Raw genomic sequence first — 19,521 nt, 5'->3', positions numbered from 1 at the left:
TTGCATACTATAGGTATCATGCAGCAACATATGTGTTACAAGTAGCGGTGCAGACAAGGGTGGCAATGCATTGCCCTCGAAAGATGGTGTTGAAGTGTCCCCTGACTCGACCACTTGACTAGATATCACCCCCCCCCCCCCCCGGTTTCTTGTTGTTTATACCTAGATGGCATGTTTTGACACTTTACCAGTTCAAATTGCTGTGTGACACCACAACACTAGACACGTTTTTATTATAGATGTATGGCTAGTTTTGGGGGAAACGTTTTTCTTTCCACAGGAACCAATGCATTTAGTGTTCTGGAGCTTATCATGATGTTAGCAACACCAAGACACATCATATCTCGCTTATACAGTACCATGATCTTAGAGAGTTGAAGGATGTCTCCACTAGGTGACAGTGGGACGTGGACCCGGAGACAGTGCTGGCCACCACCCAATGGCAATATTGTTGCTTACAAACCAAACATATATACCATTGAACAATAGACACTGCTAGATACACTATAAATACCTGCATAGACTGTATTATATAATGGGCAAATCAAAACTGTTTGGCCTGGAGATGGACACAAAGGGCCTTATTTACAATGAGGCTGTGCCACCGGAGCATCACATTTTGCGATGCTCTGGTGGCGCAGGGGTCTGCTCCATATTTACCAGTAAGCACTAGGCCACTTTGCGTGGCTTAATGCGGCCTTGTAAATGTCGTTTCTTTTAACGCAGTTTTCTCCGCTAAAGGGGCGTGCAATGGGTATTGCTGTATGCGTTCCCAGCAGCACCCATGGCTTTTTGACACTGCCCCAAGATTTATGAGGAATCGTAACTCTGAGGCAGCGCCAAAAACGTACGCCTCCCCTTTCTGCAGCACTCATTAAAAAAGGGAAAGCCTTTTGTGATTGATTTTTGTGTAGGAAGGTTTCCATTCCAGGACAAAGCAATCATCTCTGCAATGCAGGCACCCTTGAACCATAGTGCCACAGTGCCTGCGTTGGCAGCCTGTTGTGCGCCAGCGCAGGGGTAAAGGATAGGCATGTGCTGTATATGAGAGATACGCCACATACCTGCCCTTTTAATTTGCCATAGCCCTACGACAAAATCTTGTAAATAAGGCCCATAGTGTGCTGCATGTCGCCAAGACAATGCAGATTTCCTGCATCTGGCAAGGGCATACCCGGGAATTCAGGAACACTGGTAGCAGATCTGTAATGCCATATCAGCATGACTAATGGAAGAGACGAGCCAAAGTCGGTGATGGCACTTCTGTGATATGTTAAAGAACTGCCTGCATCTGTTGCCATGGCGTTGCTACTGCCAGGAGAAGGATTGTCATATGCTGTGGATGAGGCCCTCTACTCACCACTGTAGACTGGCATAAAGGCATGGTGTATAATAATGATAGGATAGAAGCATGCAATGCTACTTCCCATGACATCACAACCAAGGGACATACAATTAGGGTCCGCTCTGGTCTTATTTAACAGCAACTTGCCTTAAGGACTGAATGAAGAGGGAAGGGATACAGAGTAAAGATGCAGACATAGAAATGCGAGAACATTGCCAATCTGAGGGAGGGAAGCAATCTGATGGATGAATAGAAATGGGATGTCATTACTGAGTTTATAAATGTTATGAAAGGGGTTGACCTGCTACCTTCCATTTATTGGGCACTGTGCTAGATTGAGGTATTTTAATTGTAGGTTAGGTTGAAATTGCTGACTGTGTATCTACTTTCTCTGCCACTGTCTGAGCACTATGTTTGTATAAGGCCACTGTCTATGTTGTTCATTTAAAAAAAAAAAAAATAGCAAGTTAAAAAACACAGAAATGCCTCCAGAGCAGGTGGTATGTGAAAAGTGGAATGGCCATCTGCAGCACTCACGTCCCTTATGCTCCTGGAGCAGGGTAGAACAAGGATGGTGATATATGGGAGAGTCAACAGGCCCACTGAAGGTCTCACCTACCTTGTTGTTTATAGGGTACACAATGGGAGTACTAGTGGTACTAAGATACTAAGAAAAAAAATATCACATCGGTGCACTGACCTTCTTTGATGCTCCCAGAGCGCTGTTGCGGAAATGCTTGTGGAGCAGGAATCTGTGTGATGAGTGGCTGTTGTGGAGGAAGCTGTTGGATAATGGTGGCTGGTTGCTGTGGTGGCCACTACAAGACACAAGGGGACAACATACAGGATGTGGGTAATATCACTCTTGTTGGTTCCACACTAATTTGTCTTTATCATGTATTCAAAGAGTAGTTTAGTCAGGTTCACATAAAGTCAGTCACTCACAGACCAGAGCCACCGGCTACGACACACACACATTTAGTCAACATAAAGGTAATCGACATACACATTTAGTTTTTGTATGCTTACACAACAAGTCCTCTTCCTTAACATGGAGTACTAAACTTCATGCTCACAAACACACAAACGTGTTCCTGTCCCTCATAGGTATTCTCCAAGCATTGACTCACTTGCTGCTGTATGATTCTGGGGGGCTCTGCAGGCGGTGGTGGTGGTGGCGTATGATAGACTTGGATTGGGGGAGCCCGCACAACGGGATCCATGCGATAGTTTTTCCGCCGGGGTCCCTCCCAAGTGTGTGGCCTGGAGAGCTCTTCCAGCATATGTTGTTCCTATAGAAGAAGAAGAATGAGACCATTTCCTCTTGCTTATTCTCAGACTTTTCAATTATTAACTGACTTGCAATGTTGCGGAAGTGTGACATGAGCAATCCTAAATATTAGATCTCTCAAGAGTGACATGGGAAAACACTTTTTCGTGCAAACTATCCACATGCGTGACAGAAAGGACTTTAGTGTGAGTCAGGCAACTCTACTGAGTATTAAATAGGAATCTCTCTGGTGTTAAAGGGAGTGCCCTCATGAGTGACAGAGACTCTTCTAAGTATGAGAGGGAAGATTCTCTGACCAGTAAGAACAGTAACTCTTCTGAGTATGAGAGTGTCATCCCTGCTAGGCGTGGGAGAGAAAACATTCATGGATTTGAAAAAACTAATGTCTGAGACCAAACTCAAGAGAGCAAGAGACAAAGCATGACAGGAAGAAGGAGAAATCTTTCCAAAATGGATTAAACTCTCTTGAGCGTGAGGTCCAAAAGTCAAAGCACTTTCTTGCATATAATAATAAGAACAATATTTGCTATTTCCACGTAAGAAACACGTCTTCGACTCGAATGTCCTCTTGGCATGCATACCATTACTTACTCGTAGTTTCTGTAGAAGATCTTTCCTTCGAAGCAAGGCGCTTTGTAGTGCGTCCTCCTGCCCATCATAGCTCCCTGCACCGGGAAAGAATTGTGACATCATTTAGAGACTATATAAATAGGTACCATAGAAAGCGGCCTTTGGCTGTTCCCATATCAACAAATCACCAATAATACCACTTAGACAACTCATACACAGGTAAAGCCGTGGTCTGCCTTCCATTATACCTATGGCACTGAAGGATTTACTTTCTGAGCCTCCAGAAAGCTGCCTGGTTCGTAAGGTCGCAAAATCAATGCGCCAGTTTCCAATATAACTTCCAGTGCTGCGTGGCAAATATATGTTAACATCCACACAAAGCTGAAGAGCGGGTTACTGTTATTATGGATATCTCAGATTTTGAGTGAATTACCAGAAACTCTAAAAGACGTTTTATGTAGCCAGTGATCACTAGTTAAGGATAATGGCAGAAGATAATTTTTGGCCTCCGGCAATACATCTGTTCATCTAAAGCCTGCACTGCAGAATCTGATAAAGATTTGCCTGACGGTGGGTCGGATTGACACTGCATGTCCTGTTCCCTCTTTGCTGCTACTTGGCCCAGTAATGAAATATGAATACTGAAACTCCAGCCCCTTACATCACATCACAAAGTCCTTCTCCAGATATCCCTTTCCTTCCTGTGGAGGGCCTGCGTTTTATAGACGTAAATGAAGCAGAAATTGCTTTTGACAGTAGAAAAACTGACCATATGCTCACACTCTCTGAATGCAACTTGTTGAGCGAGATGGCTTCTTAACCTCTTTCTGGGTTCCCTTGAACGGAAAGTCTTGGACACGCCACTGGTTCCATTCCATCTATTTTGCTTTCAGGATAAAAAACATAGGGCAGGAGGGTTGTGCCTTGCATAGTATATATTTACTTACTTATGTTCAATAAGTCATTTTCGCCCAAAGCGATATGCATAGAAGTATTTCAACTTCCAAAAAAGTAAAACGATTTCCACAGTTTTAGGAATTCCCCAGAAAAACTATGAGTAAACCTTCCAAAAAGTCATTCCGATTCAAGCCCATCGAGAAGTAACCACTAGAACATCTAGTCAACTACAGCCTTACTAGTGCAGTTCACTTGGCTCTCCTACAGCCTTGCTTCTGGAACAGCCAGGGCACCTTTGCATGAAAGCCCATGGAAAAAAAATCCTTTTGCTTTATCGCACAGACACACAGGTGCTATTATCTCAGGTGTAGCCAAACATATTATCATAATATACGTAAATATCCACAATCTTGTATTCATACATGTCCACCTAAAGTCTGGCACTGGAGCTGAAATTAGACATGGCTCATTTCCTGAGCTGGGGGCTTGATTTCCTAGCTTCTCATGGGACGAATGACAGACAAATGTAAAGGGCTTATCTGTCAAATGTTTCCCCAACCTCTCTTTAGCTCATGCTCCTCTGACCCAACAGCCTATACTGTCACCCTTAAGCATCTAATGGGCAAAATATGGGGAACAAAAGGGTCCCTGTAACTCCCTGGTGGTCTTTGATAAACCCACATAGTGGAAAAGCTTTAACTTTAAATATGCCCTATGCTTTTCAATGGCAAGTGAGATGAGCGCTAAACTACTTGACACATTTGGGGTAGGCTATCCTCGCCCAAGGACTAACCTTCAGCAGCCAGCTTCACATTTCAGTAAACTACCACTGAAGCTTTGCCTTGTTTGGTTGCACTGAAATGTGCTTACATCAGACAAGGCAAATTCTGTGGCAGTAAATCAGGTGTATTAGCAAGGGAAAGTATGAACAGAGCATAAAACGTAGGCTTGAGCTTTTATTGATACAGGTCTACCATATACATATATCATCCCCGTCAAGCCACATCTGTCACAATGTTTCCATATGACGTGGTTGGGAAACAGTGATTAAACCAGAATCAGCGTTGAGTTTCTGTAGCTTACTGTACAGGGTGGACTTGTCTACAATGTCAAAATCAGCACACATGGCAATGAAGGTAGTAAAGATCCATGCTCACTTGGAGCATACATCTGATCATTGGTGACAGTCCTGCTACAAAGCCTGCCTATGATTGAGGAATCGTTTCTTGTTGTTAAGTCCGTCCTCCTAAATATTAGTAAATCAGTGTTGTGTAAATCTTACCAAAATCCTAAAGAGATATGATGTGGTAAATTGACAAGGCAGCAAATCACTCCTTTTGTAGATACGGACGATTGCAGCCCTCAACCAAGAACTAGATATGTCAGCAGGGAAGCTATGTCTAAACACAGTGAGGAAATTATAAATGCCCCCCATCATCTGAAAGTCAGTAGAATGACATTTGGGTAGTTATCAGGAGCTGCCATCCTATGAGGCTGATAATCTTCTAATCTAACCTACCTCAAACTAGGGCTAACAATAGAGACATCACTGCTGTTCTTTGACCCTTCTCTGTTTGTATACGTCTTTTATAAAAAAAAAAAATAGCACCCAAGGCCCATCTAAAATACTGCACGAGATGGACAGCTGATAGTTCAAACATGCAAAACGATGCCACATTCCTAGAGCAAATTCAATGCAAGCCTTTTCCCAGGCTTCATGTTACTTTTATTTCTGAAAGTCAATATCATTGTTGAAGGTTTAGTTGGTAGTATGTCATTTAAAACCAGGACAACAGTAGGTACTGGCTTGTTAGAATGCAAAAGCGAAAGACATGTTTATTCTTGCTGGTGCTTCTTCTTGCCTACATGTACAAGAAGAAATCATGTCTGCCACATCATGTAACTGCTAAGTTCTCAAAATGTTTTCACGGCTTAAAGTCATGGGATTCTATATCTTACCGATATATTCAGACGTGGAAATGATCTCAGTTGCAATCCTATTTAAAAGAAACATAAAACAATTTCACTGTGTCAATAAAGAGAGGCCAGCCTTTGAGTTTCATTTAGAGTTTGGCAGGCGGCACAGAAGCAGCAGTCACAGCCCCCAGCAACCCAGCCACAGACTGACCATCAAATTGTGCTCTGTATTCAGTTCTGGAGACTTTTTTTTTACCCAAAACTGTTTCTACAAATGTGGCTGGAGGAGTTTAGGCAAAAAGTGACAGTGCTGGCTGGTCTAGCTTGTGTGTTGTGCAACCCCATGAAGGCGCCTACTGCATCAAACAACAAAGTGATGGGTCACTCTGGCCACATTACAGTCCAATATTTTTCACCTACTATGCGACTCGAGATGAAGACCAGTCATGCAAATCAGCAAGGGTCCTGCTGCAATAGGAACAGCCCAGCTCGAACCGCTAGGCTGCTCCTCCTTAGATGCGAACACATGTAAGCCAAGACTTGGCCTACTCAGGTCTCAACAGTGGACAAAAAACAATGTAGTCTGGAGCAGCTAGAGTAATTATCAGCGACTGAGATTAATTTAAGCATTTCACCATCCACTGTTTTGTTTTCTTCAGTGTGGTGCCCTAAGTGGGAAGGGGATGCCCAGACATGGGTCCTGTATCATTGTACCACACAACAGATGCTACTCTTCACTACAAGGTCTAACTAGGCTGAAGTTCATTTGGGGTTGCTGATACACCTTCACGAGGGAAACTTCACCTGGCAGTTCAGTATGGATTGTTGTCATTGGATCAGGACCAGGGATGATTTGTATATGGCTTGCTTCTCATTGTGGATGACATCATGGGCAAAAAAAGATGGGATACAGCATTTTACAAACATAAACATCCAAAGCAGTTTTTGTTGCAAATAAAAGATTAATGTGCCTGAGTTGCCAGGAAGTTTTCCCAGCATGTGGAGGACATTATTTGTTTTTCATGTACAGGACAACCATGCATATCATGGTGTTCCAGAAGAGGAAATCACTGCCCCAACATGGCAAGGGAAAGCCTACCTTACACCATACAAGACGGCGGTTGTGCAGCACCCTTTGTGCCTCCAACAGTACAGATGTGTCTCCATCATTTGAAACACTGCATGCCCCTCTAACCCAACACTGGTATAAATGAGGGGGAGAACACAAAGGTGGACACGTGGGGCGTCCGTCAATGTTTGGCAGATGCCACATTACCGCCCATCTCTAAAGAGGCTCTTTGATGCGCCACCATATTGGTTACATTGTTTCACACTCATTTTAACATCTGTGACAGAGTTGGTTTGTGACATATCTGTGCCAAATTACTAATACATTCCACAAAGATGGTCCATCCCATTGGATCATGTCTAACAATTCTTGCAACATGTTTACATATGCTGGCTGAATATTTTCACTATCTTCTTTAAGTTTTGTAAGGTCACAAACTATAGAAACAGAAAATGTACTTCACATCACTGTCCCATTATCACTATATTACTAATTTGTACCCAGTTACTTAAAAATATCAAAGACACACTGAATGTTATGTTCACGATTTGCTCTTCATTTCTGTCCTTTGTCTCTTCAGGATGCATGATGAATCCAATTGAACAGAACTGACCTGTTGTGAAGAGGGAGAGGGGGAAGAGGGGAATCATCCCTAACCACATATATGTCAACTCGTACATCGCAGGAAAAAGTAGACACAGGCCGCCCTTCTGCTTTGAGGTGTGTGCTCTCCTTTTATATTCAGAAATGTAGCTTGCGTGTGCAGAGGCGTAGCTAGAGCTTGTGGTGCCCGGGGCTATCCCTCAGATTGCTGCCCCTGGGGAGGGGGGGTTGCTGGGGAAAAAGGACGGCGAGCACTTGAAAGAGGTCCGAGAGACACGTAGGATCGCCCCGCTAATAGTTACCTTGATCATGCAAGTTACATGCACACACATGACACGGGCCAAGGCTACACAGTTGAATACACCAGTGACTGGCAGTACAAAAAAGAACACACAGACTGTATGATCTATCTGGGGACTCAGAAAAACCGCATGTGACATCCATCAGAGAGCTGCGTGAATAATTACCTGGTAATCCCCTCAGCACAATGCAAACATGCACATGCATGACACTGTTCAGGGATCCATCATCTACAGCTGACATTAAATGACCATTCATCATGGTCCCCCCATTACAGCAGTGCACTCTGTGATCTGCATGGTACATGTTCTTTGTAGCAGGCACAATAACCCTCTGTGCTACCTTTCCAGGAGTCAACCCTTCCACTAGACAAAACTTCGATCTCTCTCTAGGAAGAACATTAATCACCAAAGTTATCAGGACATTTTTATTGTTTCTGAAAATTGCTGGAGGCCAGGAAGGAGGCAGCAAGTTTTTTTTAAACCATAATATACTTGCAAACACTACACACCCACCCAAAATAGGTACCCAGTGCGGTCACACCGTTCGCATCGCCCTAACCTGCTCAAGGTTCATGTGACCTCAGTGACAGAGTCACAGCGACTAGATCACTGTTGCTCTAGGGTGTGGTGCTTTGTAGGCCTGCCCGCAAGACTGGAGATGAACTTCAGTATGGATTGTGGCGGACAGGCCTTCAAGGTTAACCCACAATTGACACCACTAGGGTACACCTGCTTGTGCTAAGACATCAAGCCTTCTAAGGTCTAGTGGGGCCTTCTAAGGTCTAGCATGGGAATGTGCTCCCTCAGTAGAGTGGTCTGGTGGACTGGTCATGAAGGCTGAACCCGGTTCCCCAGTTCCAAATTCGACAGCTCTGGCCATAGTGCCACATCCTCTCCCCCACTGAACACCATACTTCCCCACTGAGAGAAACTCGCACTGCCTTCAGCTATAACCTAATTGTGCCCTCTATAAACACTTGGATGTGGCTCAATTCAAATTATGCACTTGATAAGTGTAATATGCTCCCTAAAAAAAAAAGTAAAAGCAATCACTCCTAGGGAATGCAAGATTATGTAAAGCATGTGAAATGTAAGCAGAAACAACATGGTTACCTTAACGATCTCTCACTCACTATTCAGAAATCAGCGAGAGGTTTTACCTGAAAAGTTAAGGACATGACTAGAGGGCCCTGAAGGGAACCGTTTCAATGTCCATTGCTGATATCCTTACAAAACGTAAGCAGTATGGTTTAAAAAGACCACATCCATAAACACAGAGCCATGGTACACATTTTGTTTTCCAATCCACCCATCAACCAGGTACTGCAGTACCTCCAGGAATGGTACATTTTCCCACCTGGGAACAACAACGCTGTTCAAAGAAAGACGAGAAAACAAAAGTAGCGCTTCACTGGCAAACTCTGTAAAGTGATGCTGATGTATTTGGATGTAAATAAAACCAATCTGTAAACAAAGACTGATAAGTATCCCTCTTGACCTCTATTTCTTTTGCTTGACAATTGATTTGTTGTGGGTTCACATGAAAAACAGACAATCACTTATGTTTAAGCATTTCAACTCATATGTTTATTTTTTTTTTTTTTTTTATATAAATTGTTTTTATAATATTTCCTTGTTCATATACATTTTTTTTATTTACATACATTATCTACAGATGTCATCTTATTCCTAAACACACCTTGTACAATGATATATTCAATTACTGTGCTTGTTTCATATTCTCAACAAAGTGCTTGACGATATAAGCTAATACTCATTATAAAAAACCTCTCTCCTATAATTTTAAGAGAAATCCCCACAGCAATCACTCCTCTGTTCATACCACATGCATTTCACTATCATACAACACATTCACACTCCACCCCAGATGTGCACCATCGATGTTGCTGGACTAGCCAGAGCTGGGCTAATTACTCAACCCTTAGATTATGGTGCCAATTCCTAGGGTGTGACACTCTGTCTTGGTCGACGCACGTTTCGGTGGATCTAATTTCTTTTCTTGCCACCTTCTTCAGGACCTTTTTGTTTGCGAGTTTATCGCGGGCAAAAATGAGGGGATTAATGTTCTGTAAAACAATTGGAGAATATCCGCGATTAATTTCATACAATTATGTGTCCCACAGGAGAACGCTAGCTTCATTCTCCAAAAACTACAATTAAAAACCAAGAATTTTCACTTCTGTCAAGTTTGCCAACGTGCCTCTGGCTATGTAGCTGTCTACTAAATTGAAAGTAGTGTATAGTAAGGAATCAAAGAGTAGAAAGAATAGTTAAGAGTGATGTATACTACAGGTAAACGTCATTTTAAACAAGGAGTAATTTATCTCTCTCTATGGACCTGTATCCTCTATTACGAGTCTTACTATGGTCTCCATACTCTATTATGCACAATCATGAGAAAGTAACGGATTTGGAACTACCTGTATTCTGGTATTGCGCACGTAGTGAGAGTTTTCCCCACAAGCGATGTTGCTGGTGACGTTCTTTTCCTTTTTACAATGCAATCAATACTGCAAGAAGATATTATGTGATTATTATTTCATGTACTGTTACTTCTATAGGCCCTCTCCATTCAGCTTGTGAGTATTAGAGCTATTTTGTAAATACCTTAATGAGACCGTATTGCAATCCTAATAGTCAGTTGCACATTTCCTCATGTGTTTTTTCGGATCCTATACTCGAATTTGCTTTTTCCAAGCCTTTCTCGTAGTGCTGGTGGCTCACTAGCCCCTAGGGGCTGCTCATGGAGCTGTGAAAATTTGAATAGTGTTTAAATAACAATAATTAGCCATTTAGATCTTGTTGTTATACATGTTTCTTAATTATGGTTTTCTTGCGATTACCTCCACAGGCGTATTCTAAGGAAACAGCGTGGTATTGGTCTATTCCGTTTGTTTTTTTCGTTTGTTTTTTTCGCCGCGTAGTACGGTGACCCAGTTTACTGATATCTATCTTCTTTGGTGCTCTACTAGATAACAGGATATTTTTAGTTTATACATACTGATGGACTGTAGCCTATATTCACATGACCGCTAATACCTTTTTCCTATTCTTTATCATTTTAGTCCTCTCGATTGTTATAGAGGTCCCCTTAAATATTCTTATCTCACTAATATCTGCCACTCTTGTGCGTTCGCTTAAGGCTTTCCGCTATAAAATAATGAACTCTGCGTACTTTACTGGATATTAATTTCCTACACTTAGAATTTGACAATACATGCACGGCGATTGACTGGAATACTCAGTCAGCAAAAGCGAGCTTGAATCTACCTAACTCTCAAGGATGCTAGACGTATATTCTCTCTGACTCGGTTCTTTACCTGTCGGTTATTTCATGATCTCCTTCAGCAACTCGCATCGCAGACTTCCGCTTCCAGTACGGTAGCAGTGAGGTTCCTCCCTTTTAAAACGGTGCAGGCTTTCTAATTTCCGGCAGCTGTGATGTAAAATCACATGGTCTCCTGCCGCGCCAACATGCGCCCTGCCCCAAATACCTTCATTACTATCGGTTCCATCTTGGAAAGGTAATCACTGGGCTTTCTTACGTGGAATGAGACATTTGTTATGGCCGTTTTGCCATTGAGATTATTTGCGACAATCCCGGGGATTTGTCATCCTGTTTCTAGGATGTTGCCACACCAGTGGTTGGCGAATAATATATAGTGGGAATGGTAATCTGTTGTTGACAAAATTCAGCCGCCATTTTGGATTGGGTCTTACACAGTTATACAGCAGCCAAATTTGTTTGATCGTGCTAGTACCCCCGAGAGTTATTCTCTAATTAGTGTTGGTCCAACATATTCAGGTCCAATGAATAGTGTTTCTTATTACTAATGATACATTCTCGCAATATGACACCATATTTTGGAAACGGGTCATGTGTGGGTATTTTGTTCGATGACAGTTTCTTATGCCGTCGATAACTATTATTTTGGCTATTTCCCAACGTAGCCAAAAATTGAGTCGATCTAAATTATCTATTGTACTATATGCTAGATTTCTCAAAAAGATATATAGGACTTACGAAATCCAACACTGATCTACCACTTATTGGGCACGTGGCCTGTCTTACTGTTTAGCCTGTTGGTCTGTCTAGCCATGAGCAGGCATAAGTAGTTAGTATACAAGGTGTGGTTGACTTCTCTGCCACACGTGCGATTTAGTCTTTTCTTTGTAACCTATCTCTATTCATGTGGGTCGATCATCTGTAATGGTTCTTAGAAAGGCCCTGTGCCTGATACCAAGTGGCAAGTCGTCCAAACGGTGTGGAGATAGATCAAGAAACCCTTTTGTCTAATCCCGCTTGAAAAAGACTCCATGTACTTTGCCAATGTACATTGTTGTGTGTATCTCTTGGGGGATTTTTTCCTTTTTTGTTGTTCTATTTACCCCGTATAGATGGAAGCACTATGAGTAGTGCTGTTAGTAGTGTGGTCAAATTTCATGTAGTGTGGGCAGGGTAGTAGATCGTGCTATCCGAGATACTTTCTTTTGGTTTTTGGCAGTCATACAGGGGACAAAGAGGGAGGTCTGTACTGGCCTTATCATGTGTGCCACAAAATTTCCTCGTTGAGGCCCGTTTTAACTGTATCTAAAGTATAGATCCAGTAGGTCTCACGTATCTTCCTGACATCTTGGATGTCTTTGCCTGCAATATGCTTGACTTTTTCTAGTATTAGCCATCTGAGTTCTTTTTCGTTGTGTTGGAACTCCATGCAGTGCTGTACCATTGGGCTTAGTAGTTTTTTGGTTCTGATAGCAGACCTGTGCTCACTGTATCGTGTTCTGAACTCACGGCCCGTTTCACCTACGTAGCCTAGGGCGCAGGGACATAGTATGAGGTATACCAAGTTCTGGCTTTTACAGTTGGTGAAATCTCGCAGTTTACCCCTTTTGCCTTGGTACTGCCAAAATTCAGATACAATTGCACTGTCACATGCGACACATGTGCCACATTTGTGGTTTCCCAAGATCTGTGGGCCTACTAGGGTAGTTTGTGAATTAGTCTGTTGTCGTAAAGGCCTGGTATGCACGAGGCTGTCCTTCAGATTACGGTTTCTGCGGAATGCAAGAATTGGTTTTTGGATAGTTTCGGATTCCTCCGCAGTGTTTAAGATGTGCCAATTCTTGTTCAAGACCTTTTTTATTTTAAAATTTAAGGTCGAGTGATTCACAACGCATACCAACTTTTCATTCTTTGAGCGGGGATTCCCTACTAATAGGGCATCCCGATTGTAATATCGTGCCCTTTTGTATGCTGTTCTTATCAATCGCTTAGGGTATCCTCGTGCAAGCAGTCTTTGTTTAAGGTCTTCTCCATGTTTGTCAAAGTCCTTAATGTTTGAGCAATTACGCCTAATGCGTAGAAACTCTCCAAACGGGATAGAGTCCTTTTGACAGTTAGGATGGTAACTCGTATGTGACAATATTGTGTTTTTGGAGGTGGGTTTTCTGAAAAACCCGACTGCGATCCTGCCCTCCTCTTCCTGTATTGTAATGTCCAAAAACTCAACTGATGTGGTACTGATGTTACTAGTAAATTTTAGATTTTTATCACTGGCATTAAGCCAGTTGATGAACATATCGAGAGTTTCTTTGTCTCCACACCAAATAAAGAAAATGTCGTCGATGAATCTGTGCCATTGACTGACATTTTCGTAGAAGGGGGCAATTTCATTGAAAATGTGTTTGAGTTCGTATTCCCCCATATAAATATTGGCCACACTAGGGGCACATGATGCCCCCATGCTGGTACCTTTAGTTTGTTGATATAGGTCCCCTCTGAACTCAAAATAATTATTTTTTAGCACTATTTCCAAGCATTCAATTATGAACTCATTAGGTCTTTCTCCTGGTGATCTTTCTAAAAGTGTTTTAACCGCCTCTATTGCCTCTTGTTGCGGTATATTTGTATACAGTGCTTCGATGTCTAGAGTGACCATAATTTCGTTCTTGGGGTCATAGGGTACATTTTCCAGTTTTTTGATAATATCCCCTGTATCTTTAATGTAGGATTTATATTGGGTGGTGAGAGGACATAAGAACTTGTCCACATACTTGGACAATGGTTCTGTCGAGGAATTGATTGAGGAAACTATGGGACGTAGAGGTGGATCTTGGATGTTCTTGTGTGTTTTGGGCACACCGTAGAGAGCTGGAATTACTGCATTCGTTTTGTTTAAGAACAAGTATTCCTTTTCACATATGGCATCTTCCTCATATGCCTTGCTGGTTGCATGGTCTATGGTTTCTTTCAGTTTTGTAATTGCTCCTGATCTTATGGGTCTATAGTGCTCAGTCACATTCAGCATCTGATAGATTTTTTCTTCATATTTCTTAGTGTCCATGAGCACTATGCCTCCCCCTTTATCACAGGGTTTTATGGTCAACTCCGGTGTGTTATGAAGTTCCATAAGCGCCTTACTCTCAACAGCTGTCAGATTGGGTTTACTGTGATAGTTGTATTTGAGAATTTTATTCATATCATTAAGGACAGATCTCTCAAAAATGGATACTTCTGCACCCACCATTTCCAGAGTGGGTGTAAAGGTAGATTTTAATTTGCATCCTGAGAGGTTGCCTTCTGGCTCACCTTCCTCTCTACCCATGAAAAACTTTTTAAGGCGAATCTTCCTAAAAAAGGAAAAAATGTCTTGCATCAGTTTAAACCTGTTGCAGTTCGTATTGGGTACGAAGGATAGTCCTCTACTTAGGACAGCTGTTTCTTCTGGTTTCAACTTATGTGATGATATGTTAAAAATAGGTATAGTGTTTGTTCCAATTCCACCCTTCAATTCCTCCAGTATTGCTGGTTTCTCGTCCTCATGTACATCTGAGGAGGTTGAGGGTCCATGGACTGGTATCCTCTCCTGTCCGACTTCGTGTAGCGGAATCTGTTCCGTCCACGACCTCTCCCTAAAAAAGGTTGGGGGGCTTGGTAGTATGATTGAGATTGATATTGTAAACTGGGTCACCGTACTACGCGGCGAAAAAAACAAACGAAAAAAACAAACGGAATAGACCAATACCACGCTGTTTCCTTAGAATACGCCTGTGGAGGTAATCGCAAGAAAACCATAATTAAGAAACATGTATAACAACAAGATCTAAATGGCTAATTATTGTTATTTAAACACTATTCAAATTTTCACAGCTCCATGAGCAGCCCCTAGGGGCTAGTGAGCCACCAGCACTACGAGAAAGGCTTGGAAAAAGCAAATTCGAGTATAGGATCTGAAAAAACACATGAGGAAATGTGCAACTGACTATTAGGATTGCAATACGGTCTCATTAAGGTATTTACAAAATAGCTCTAATACTCACAAGCTGAATGGAGAGGGCCTATAGAAGTAACAGTACATGAAATAATAATCACATAATATCTTCTTGCAGTATTGATTGCATTGTAAAAAGGAAAAGAACGTCACCAGCAACATCGCTTGTGGGGAAAACTCTCACTACGTGCGCAATACCAGAATACAGGTAGTTCCAAATCCGTTACTTTCTCATGATTGTGCATAATAGAGTATGGAGACCATAGTAAGACTCGTAATAGAGGATACAGGTCCATAGAGAGAGATAAATTACTCCTTGTTTAAAATGACGTTTACCTGTAGTATACATCACTCTTAACTATTCTTTCTACTCTTTGATTCCTTACTATACACTACTTTCAATTTAGTAGAGAGCTACATAGCCAGAGGCACGTTGGCAAACTTGACAGAAGTGAAAATTCTTGGTTTTTAATTGTAGTTTTTGGAGAATGAAGCTAGCGTTCTCCTGTGGGACACATAATTGTATGAAATTAATCGCGGATATTCTCCAATTGTTTTACAGAACATTAATCCCCTCATTTTTGCCCGCGATAAACTCGCAAACAAAAAGGTCCTGAAGAAGGTGGCAAGAAAAGAAATTAGATCCACCGAAACATGCGTCGACCAAGACAGAGTGTCACACCCTAGGAATTGGCACCATAATCTAAGGGTTGAGTAATTAGCCCAACTCTGGCTAGTCCAGCAACATCGATGGTGCACATCTGGGGTGGAGTGTGAATGTGTTGTATGATAGTGAAATGCATGTGGTATGAACAGAGGAGTGATTGCTGTGGGGATTTCTCTTAAAATTATAGGAGAGAGGTTTTTTATAATGAGTATTAGCTTATATCGTCAAGCACTTTGTTGAGAATATGAAACAAGCACAGTAATTGAATATATCATTGTACAAGGTGTGTTTAGGAATAAGATGACATCTGTAGATAATGTATGTAAATTAAAAAAAATGTATATGAACAAGGAAATATTATAAAAACAATTTATATAAAAAAAACAAAAAAAATAAACATATGAGTTGAAATGCTTAAACATAAGTGATTGTCTGTTTTTCATGTGAACCCACAACAAATCAATTGTCAAGCAAAAGAAATAGAGGTCAAGAGGGATACTTATCAGTCTTTGTTTATAGTGCCTTTCTCCCCCTGATCCCTGACCTAAAATAGTATTTTCAAGGGGGTACCTTTTCCTAATTGAATAAAACCAATCTGGCCACTTTGCAACCACTCTGTCTTGCTTTATTTAGTTATGTATTTATTTTTCATATTTAAAACCTTCTATTTCTCTCCATCCCGCTGCACTTTGGAATAGAAAAATGTCAGAAAATGGGCATTTCTCGCAAGAGTGTTTTTCTTTTTTGGATCCGTTTCACAGGGAAGCAACTAAATGAAAGAAGGAAAGAGAGGTTGTGAACCGTTTCTTCAAGTCACGGTTTTCAGTAAGTGAGGAGCAAGACAGAGAGGGAATAATAGGAAGAGATTGGGTACAGCTGCCAGCACAAAAAAGAAGAGGACATTGGCGAGTCCTATTACTTCTCTGCCCGTCCCCGAATGTCCACGAAAGCAAGCCGAGCCTTATCTGAATGCCTTTGTTCTCCCCCAAAATAGTGCCGCCTTGGGCGGACCACCCCCACCGCCCCAACCTAGCTACGCCACTGCGACATGCACACTGCGCGTCCGAGCCTCACCTTGTCTCCCCGTGCACACCACGACCAGGCGCTCCTCACCAACGCCTTCGCCTACACTTCGACACGCATCCAGCGCGTTCGAGACTTAGTTTACTCCTGCTTGCCCACGATCACACGGCCCAACTTCTGAGGGTCTCAAGCTGCAAAAGCACACGCACACTGCGTTGCTTGGGACTTCTCCGGAAACGTTTATGATCCTGTATTTCCAAACAGGGAGCCAGCTCACCTTGGGCCCTTGGGGGTTACAAGATACAGCACAAAGCACAGTCTTCTTCAAGCAGGGGGACCCCGCGCACAAAGCACAGTCCCAACAGCCTCTCCCTTGGTTAGAACAGCAAACTGCAGACTAGCCCCAGATCACGAAGGATTGCTCTATCCACAGCAGTCTCTTCAGTTGCTCCTTCTTTAGCAGAGGTTCCTCTTGACCACAGAATGGGTCCAAGCCTTTACAGTCTCAATCCATATCTGTTTCATTCCCCCTTTCAGGGGTTTCAACTCTCCTGGTTATACTCCTTAATGTCTTTGAAGTTCGTATGTGCTCTGGGGTCGCTGACCCCTCCCTAAATCAGTTCTGGGTGTCTCCCTCCCAGTGTCACCTCTCTCCCTTTGATACTGGGGGCCTAGATCCTTAATCACTCAGCAGGAGATGGGTCAATTGGTTCATAGCACCAGCCCAGGCCTTTTCACCTCCTGGTCTTCTCCTCCCCCTACTCTCCAGATGCAGGGCAGCCTGGTGCCATCTCAACCCCTCCCTGGGTCAAGACCTCTCCCAGCTCCTCTCACCTTTCAGTTCCAGACAGACAATCCACATTTCAGAGACACACAGAAATGTTCAGAGCACAAAACTCTGCCAAGTTCTAAAACAGTGGTTTATGAACACACAGCGATAAAACTACCTTCACAGAAAGATGTGTTATAACACTGTGAGTTCATACATACTAAACTTCACCTCTCCATTATAAACTGACAAGAAACTAGGCTAACAAACACAACACCCAGCCTCCCCCATTCTGTCCTATGGGCAGAATGGCCTTTCAGCAGTGAAAAACGAAATGGAGACAGCACACACCTCAGTATATGTTCTGCCTTTTACCTACACTGCACCCTGCCCAGGAGTTACCTTAGATCTACCACCAAGGTGCCCAATGTGTATGTAAAAGGGAAAGTCAGGTCTAAAAAGTGGTTGCACTTGTCAGGACAACATGCTAACTTAGCATTCTGCGCGCAGGCCCTACACTGAAGGCCTGAGTTCCCTTCTCTGCGCGACCTTGCATTACTAGCCCTTGCACACACAGTACACATCACTAGGGACTTTTACTAGTAAGGCAAACATACCAATCATGGCCAACCAATCACCATTACATTTTAAACAGGGAACTCTTGTACTTTGACACTGATCAGCAGTGTCAAAGTACCCAAAGCATCTAAATGCAAAGGTGGTAGAGGCAAAAAGTCAGGGATAATCATGCCAAGATATGCCAGGTCTAACAGAAACCTATGACTTTAAATAGTGAAATCATGTGTAGCAAATCATAGTTGCAGGATGTATAAAAACCTTTGAATATATTTGCAGCTTTAGGCCAAAAGAAGCCCTATCGGACTAGCACATCAAGCAAGGTAATATGAACATATTGTGACTGATCGCTTTTGGAAGTGTAGTCAACCAGTACCCAATATGCCTGAGCGTCCACAGAGGCCATCACTGCAGGCACCTGGTGTTAACCTCTCAACATCTCACATCTCAAAATACTTTAATATTTTCTAAGAACCTCATTTTAATTCCTGATTGACTAAATGGTTTTGTATCCTCTTGTACTGTCTCATAATTTTTTAAGTTGAGCCTTTAATTGTTATAAGGTTTATTAAGCCAACCCTCTACATCACTTATCTGTAGTCGTGTGCCTCACTAGTTAATCCTGGATGCTTTCACAGGAACTATTCCTGAATCCCACACAACCGAATTCCCACCCATCAGACTTTGATTCTTCATAATCATGGACTCTGCAGGCTCATCAATATTTACTCTATCAAAATTATCAATTACATTTCTAATTCTTCCACTTACATCGTCTGTTATTATGTGCTAGCATTTCCTAGCCTGATGGCAGAATCCTAAGGTCCTCACAAAAACCTAAAAATCTGAAGAATGCCCACTTCATTCAATGTTGAATTCCCCGTAACGCGTTGCGAGATCTAAGGAAACAAGAGTGAACTCAACAGGTCTCCACTGAGTACCTGCCAACATGTCTCTGCTGGAGGTATTTCATGAGTGTGCCACTCGTTTAAATCAGTGTGAAAGATGAAAGCTCTCCTAACATTAGGACAACATGGTCAGTCTTTTTTTTACAGTTTAATATAGCACAAAGTCGACCCCAAGGTATCAGACGGACACATTCATTTTTTAGGCACAGGGAGATTACATGATTTGTCCAGAGTCACAGGATGTTTGAGCTTCCTGCCAGACTTGAACCTCATTCCACAGCTTCAAGGT

General features: G+C 42.3%; 1 protein-coding gene across 1 annotated transcript in view; it reads right to left on the bottom strand.

Annotated features, from left to right (window-relative positions):
* Positions 1–19,521, bottom strand: part of C3_1H21orf58 (chromosome 3_1 C21orf58 homolog) — a 170,147-nt gene that overhangs the window by 108,644 nt on the left and 41,982 nt on the right. The window contains exons 3-5 of the mRNA XM_085645157.1: positions 3,228–3,301; positions 2,476–2,637; positions 2,046–2,163 (exon numbers count right to left, since the gene is read on the bottom strand). Of these exons, the coding sequence (XP_085501283.1) occupies positions 2,046–2,163; positions 2,476–2,637; positions 3,228–3,301 (354 nt within the window). The remainder of the gene's footprint in view (positions 1–2,045; positions 2,164–2,475; positions 2,638–3,227; positions 3,302–19,521) is intronic.

Source organism: Triturus cristatus, chromosome 3_1, assembly GCF_964204655.1.
Source record: "Triturus cristatus chromosome 3_1, aTriCri1.1, whole genome shotgun sequence".
In the NCBI taxonomy this organism is placed as follows: Eukaryota; Metazoa; Chordata; class Amphibia; order Caudata; family Salamandridae; genus Triturus; species Triturus cristatus.
The sequence above is the reverse complement of the archived record's forward strand: the minus strand, read 5'-3'. Positions and strand labels throughout refer to the sequence as shown.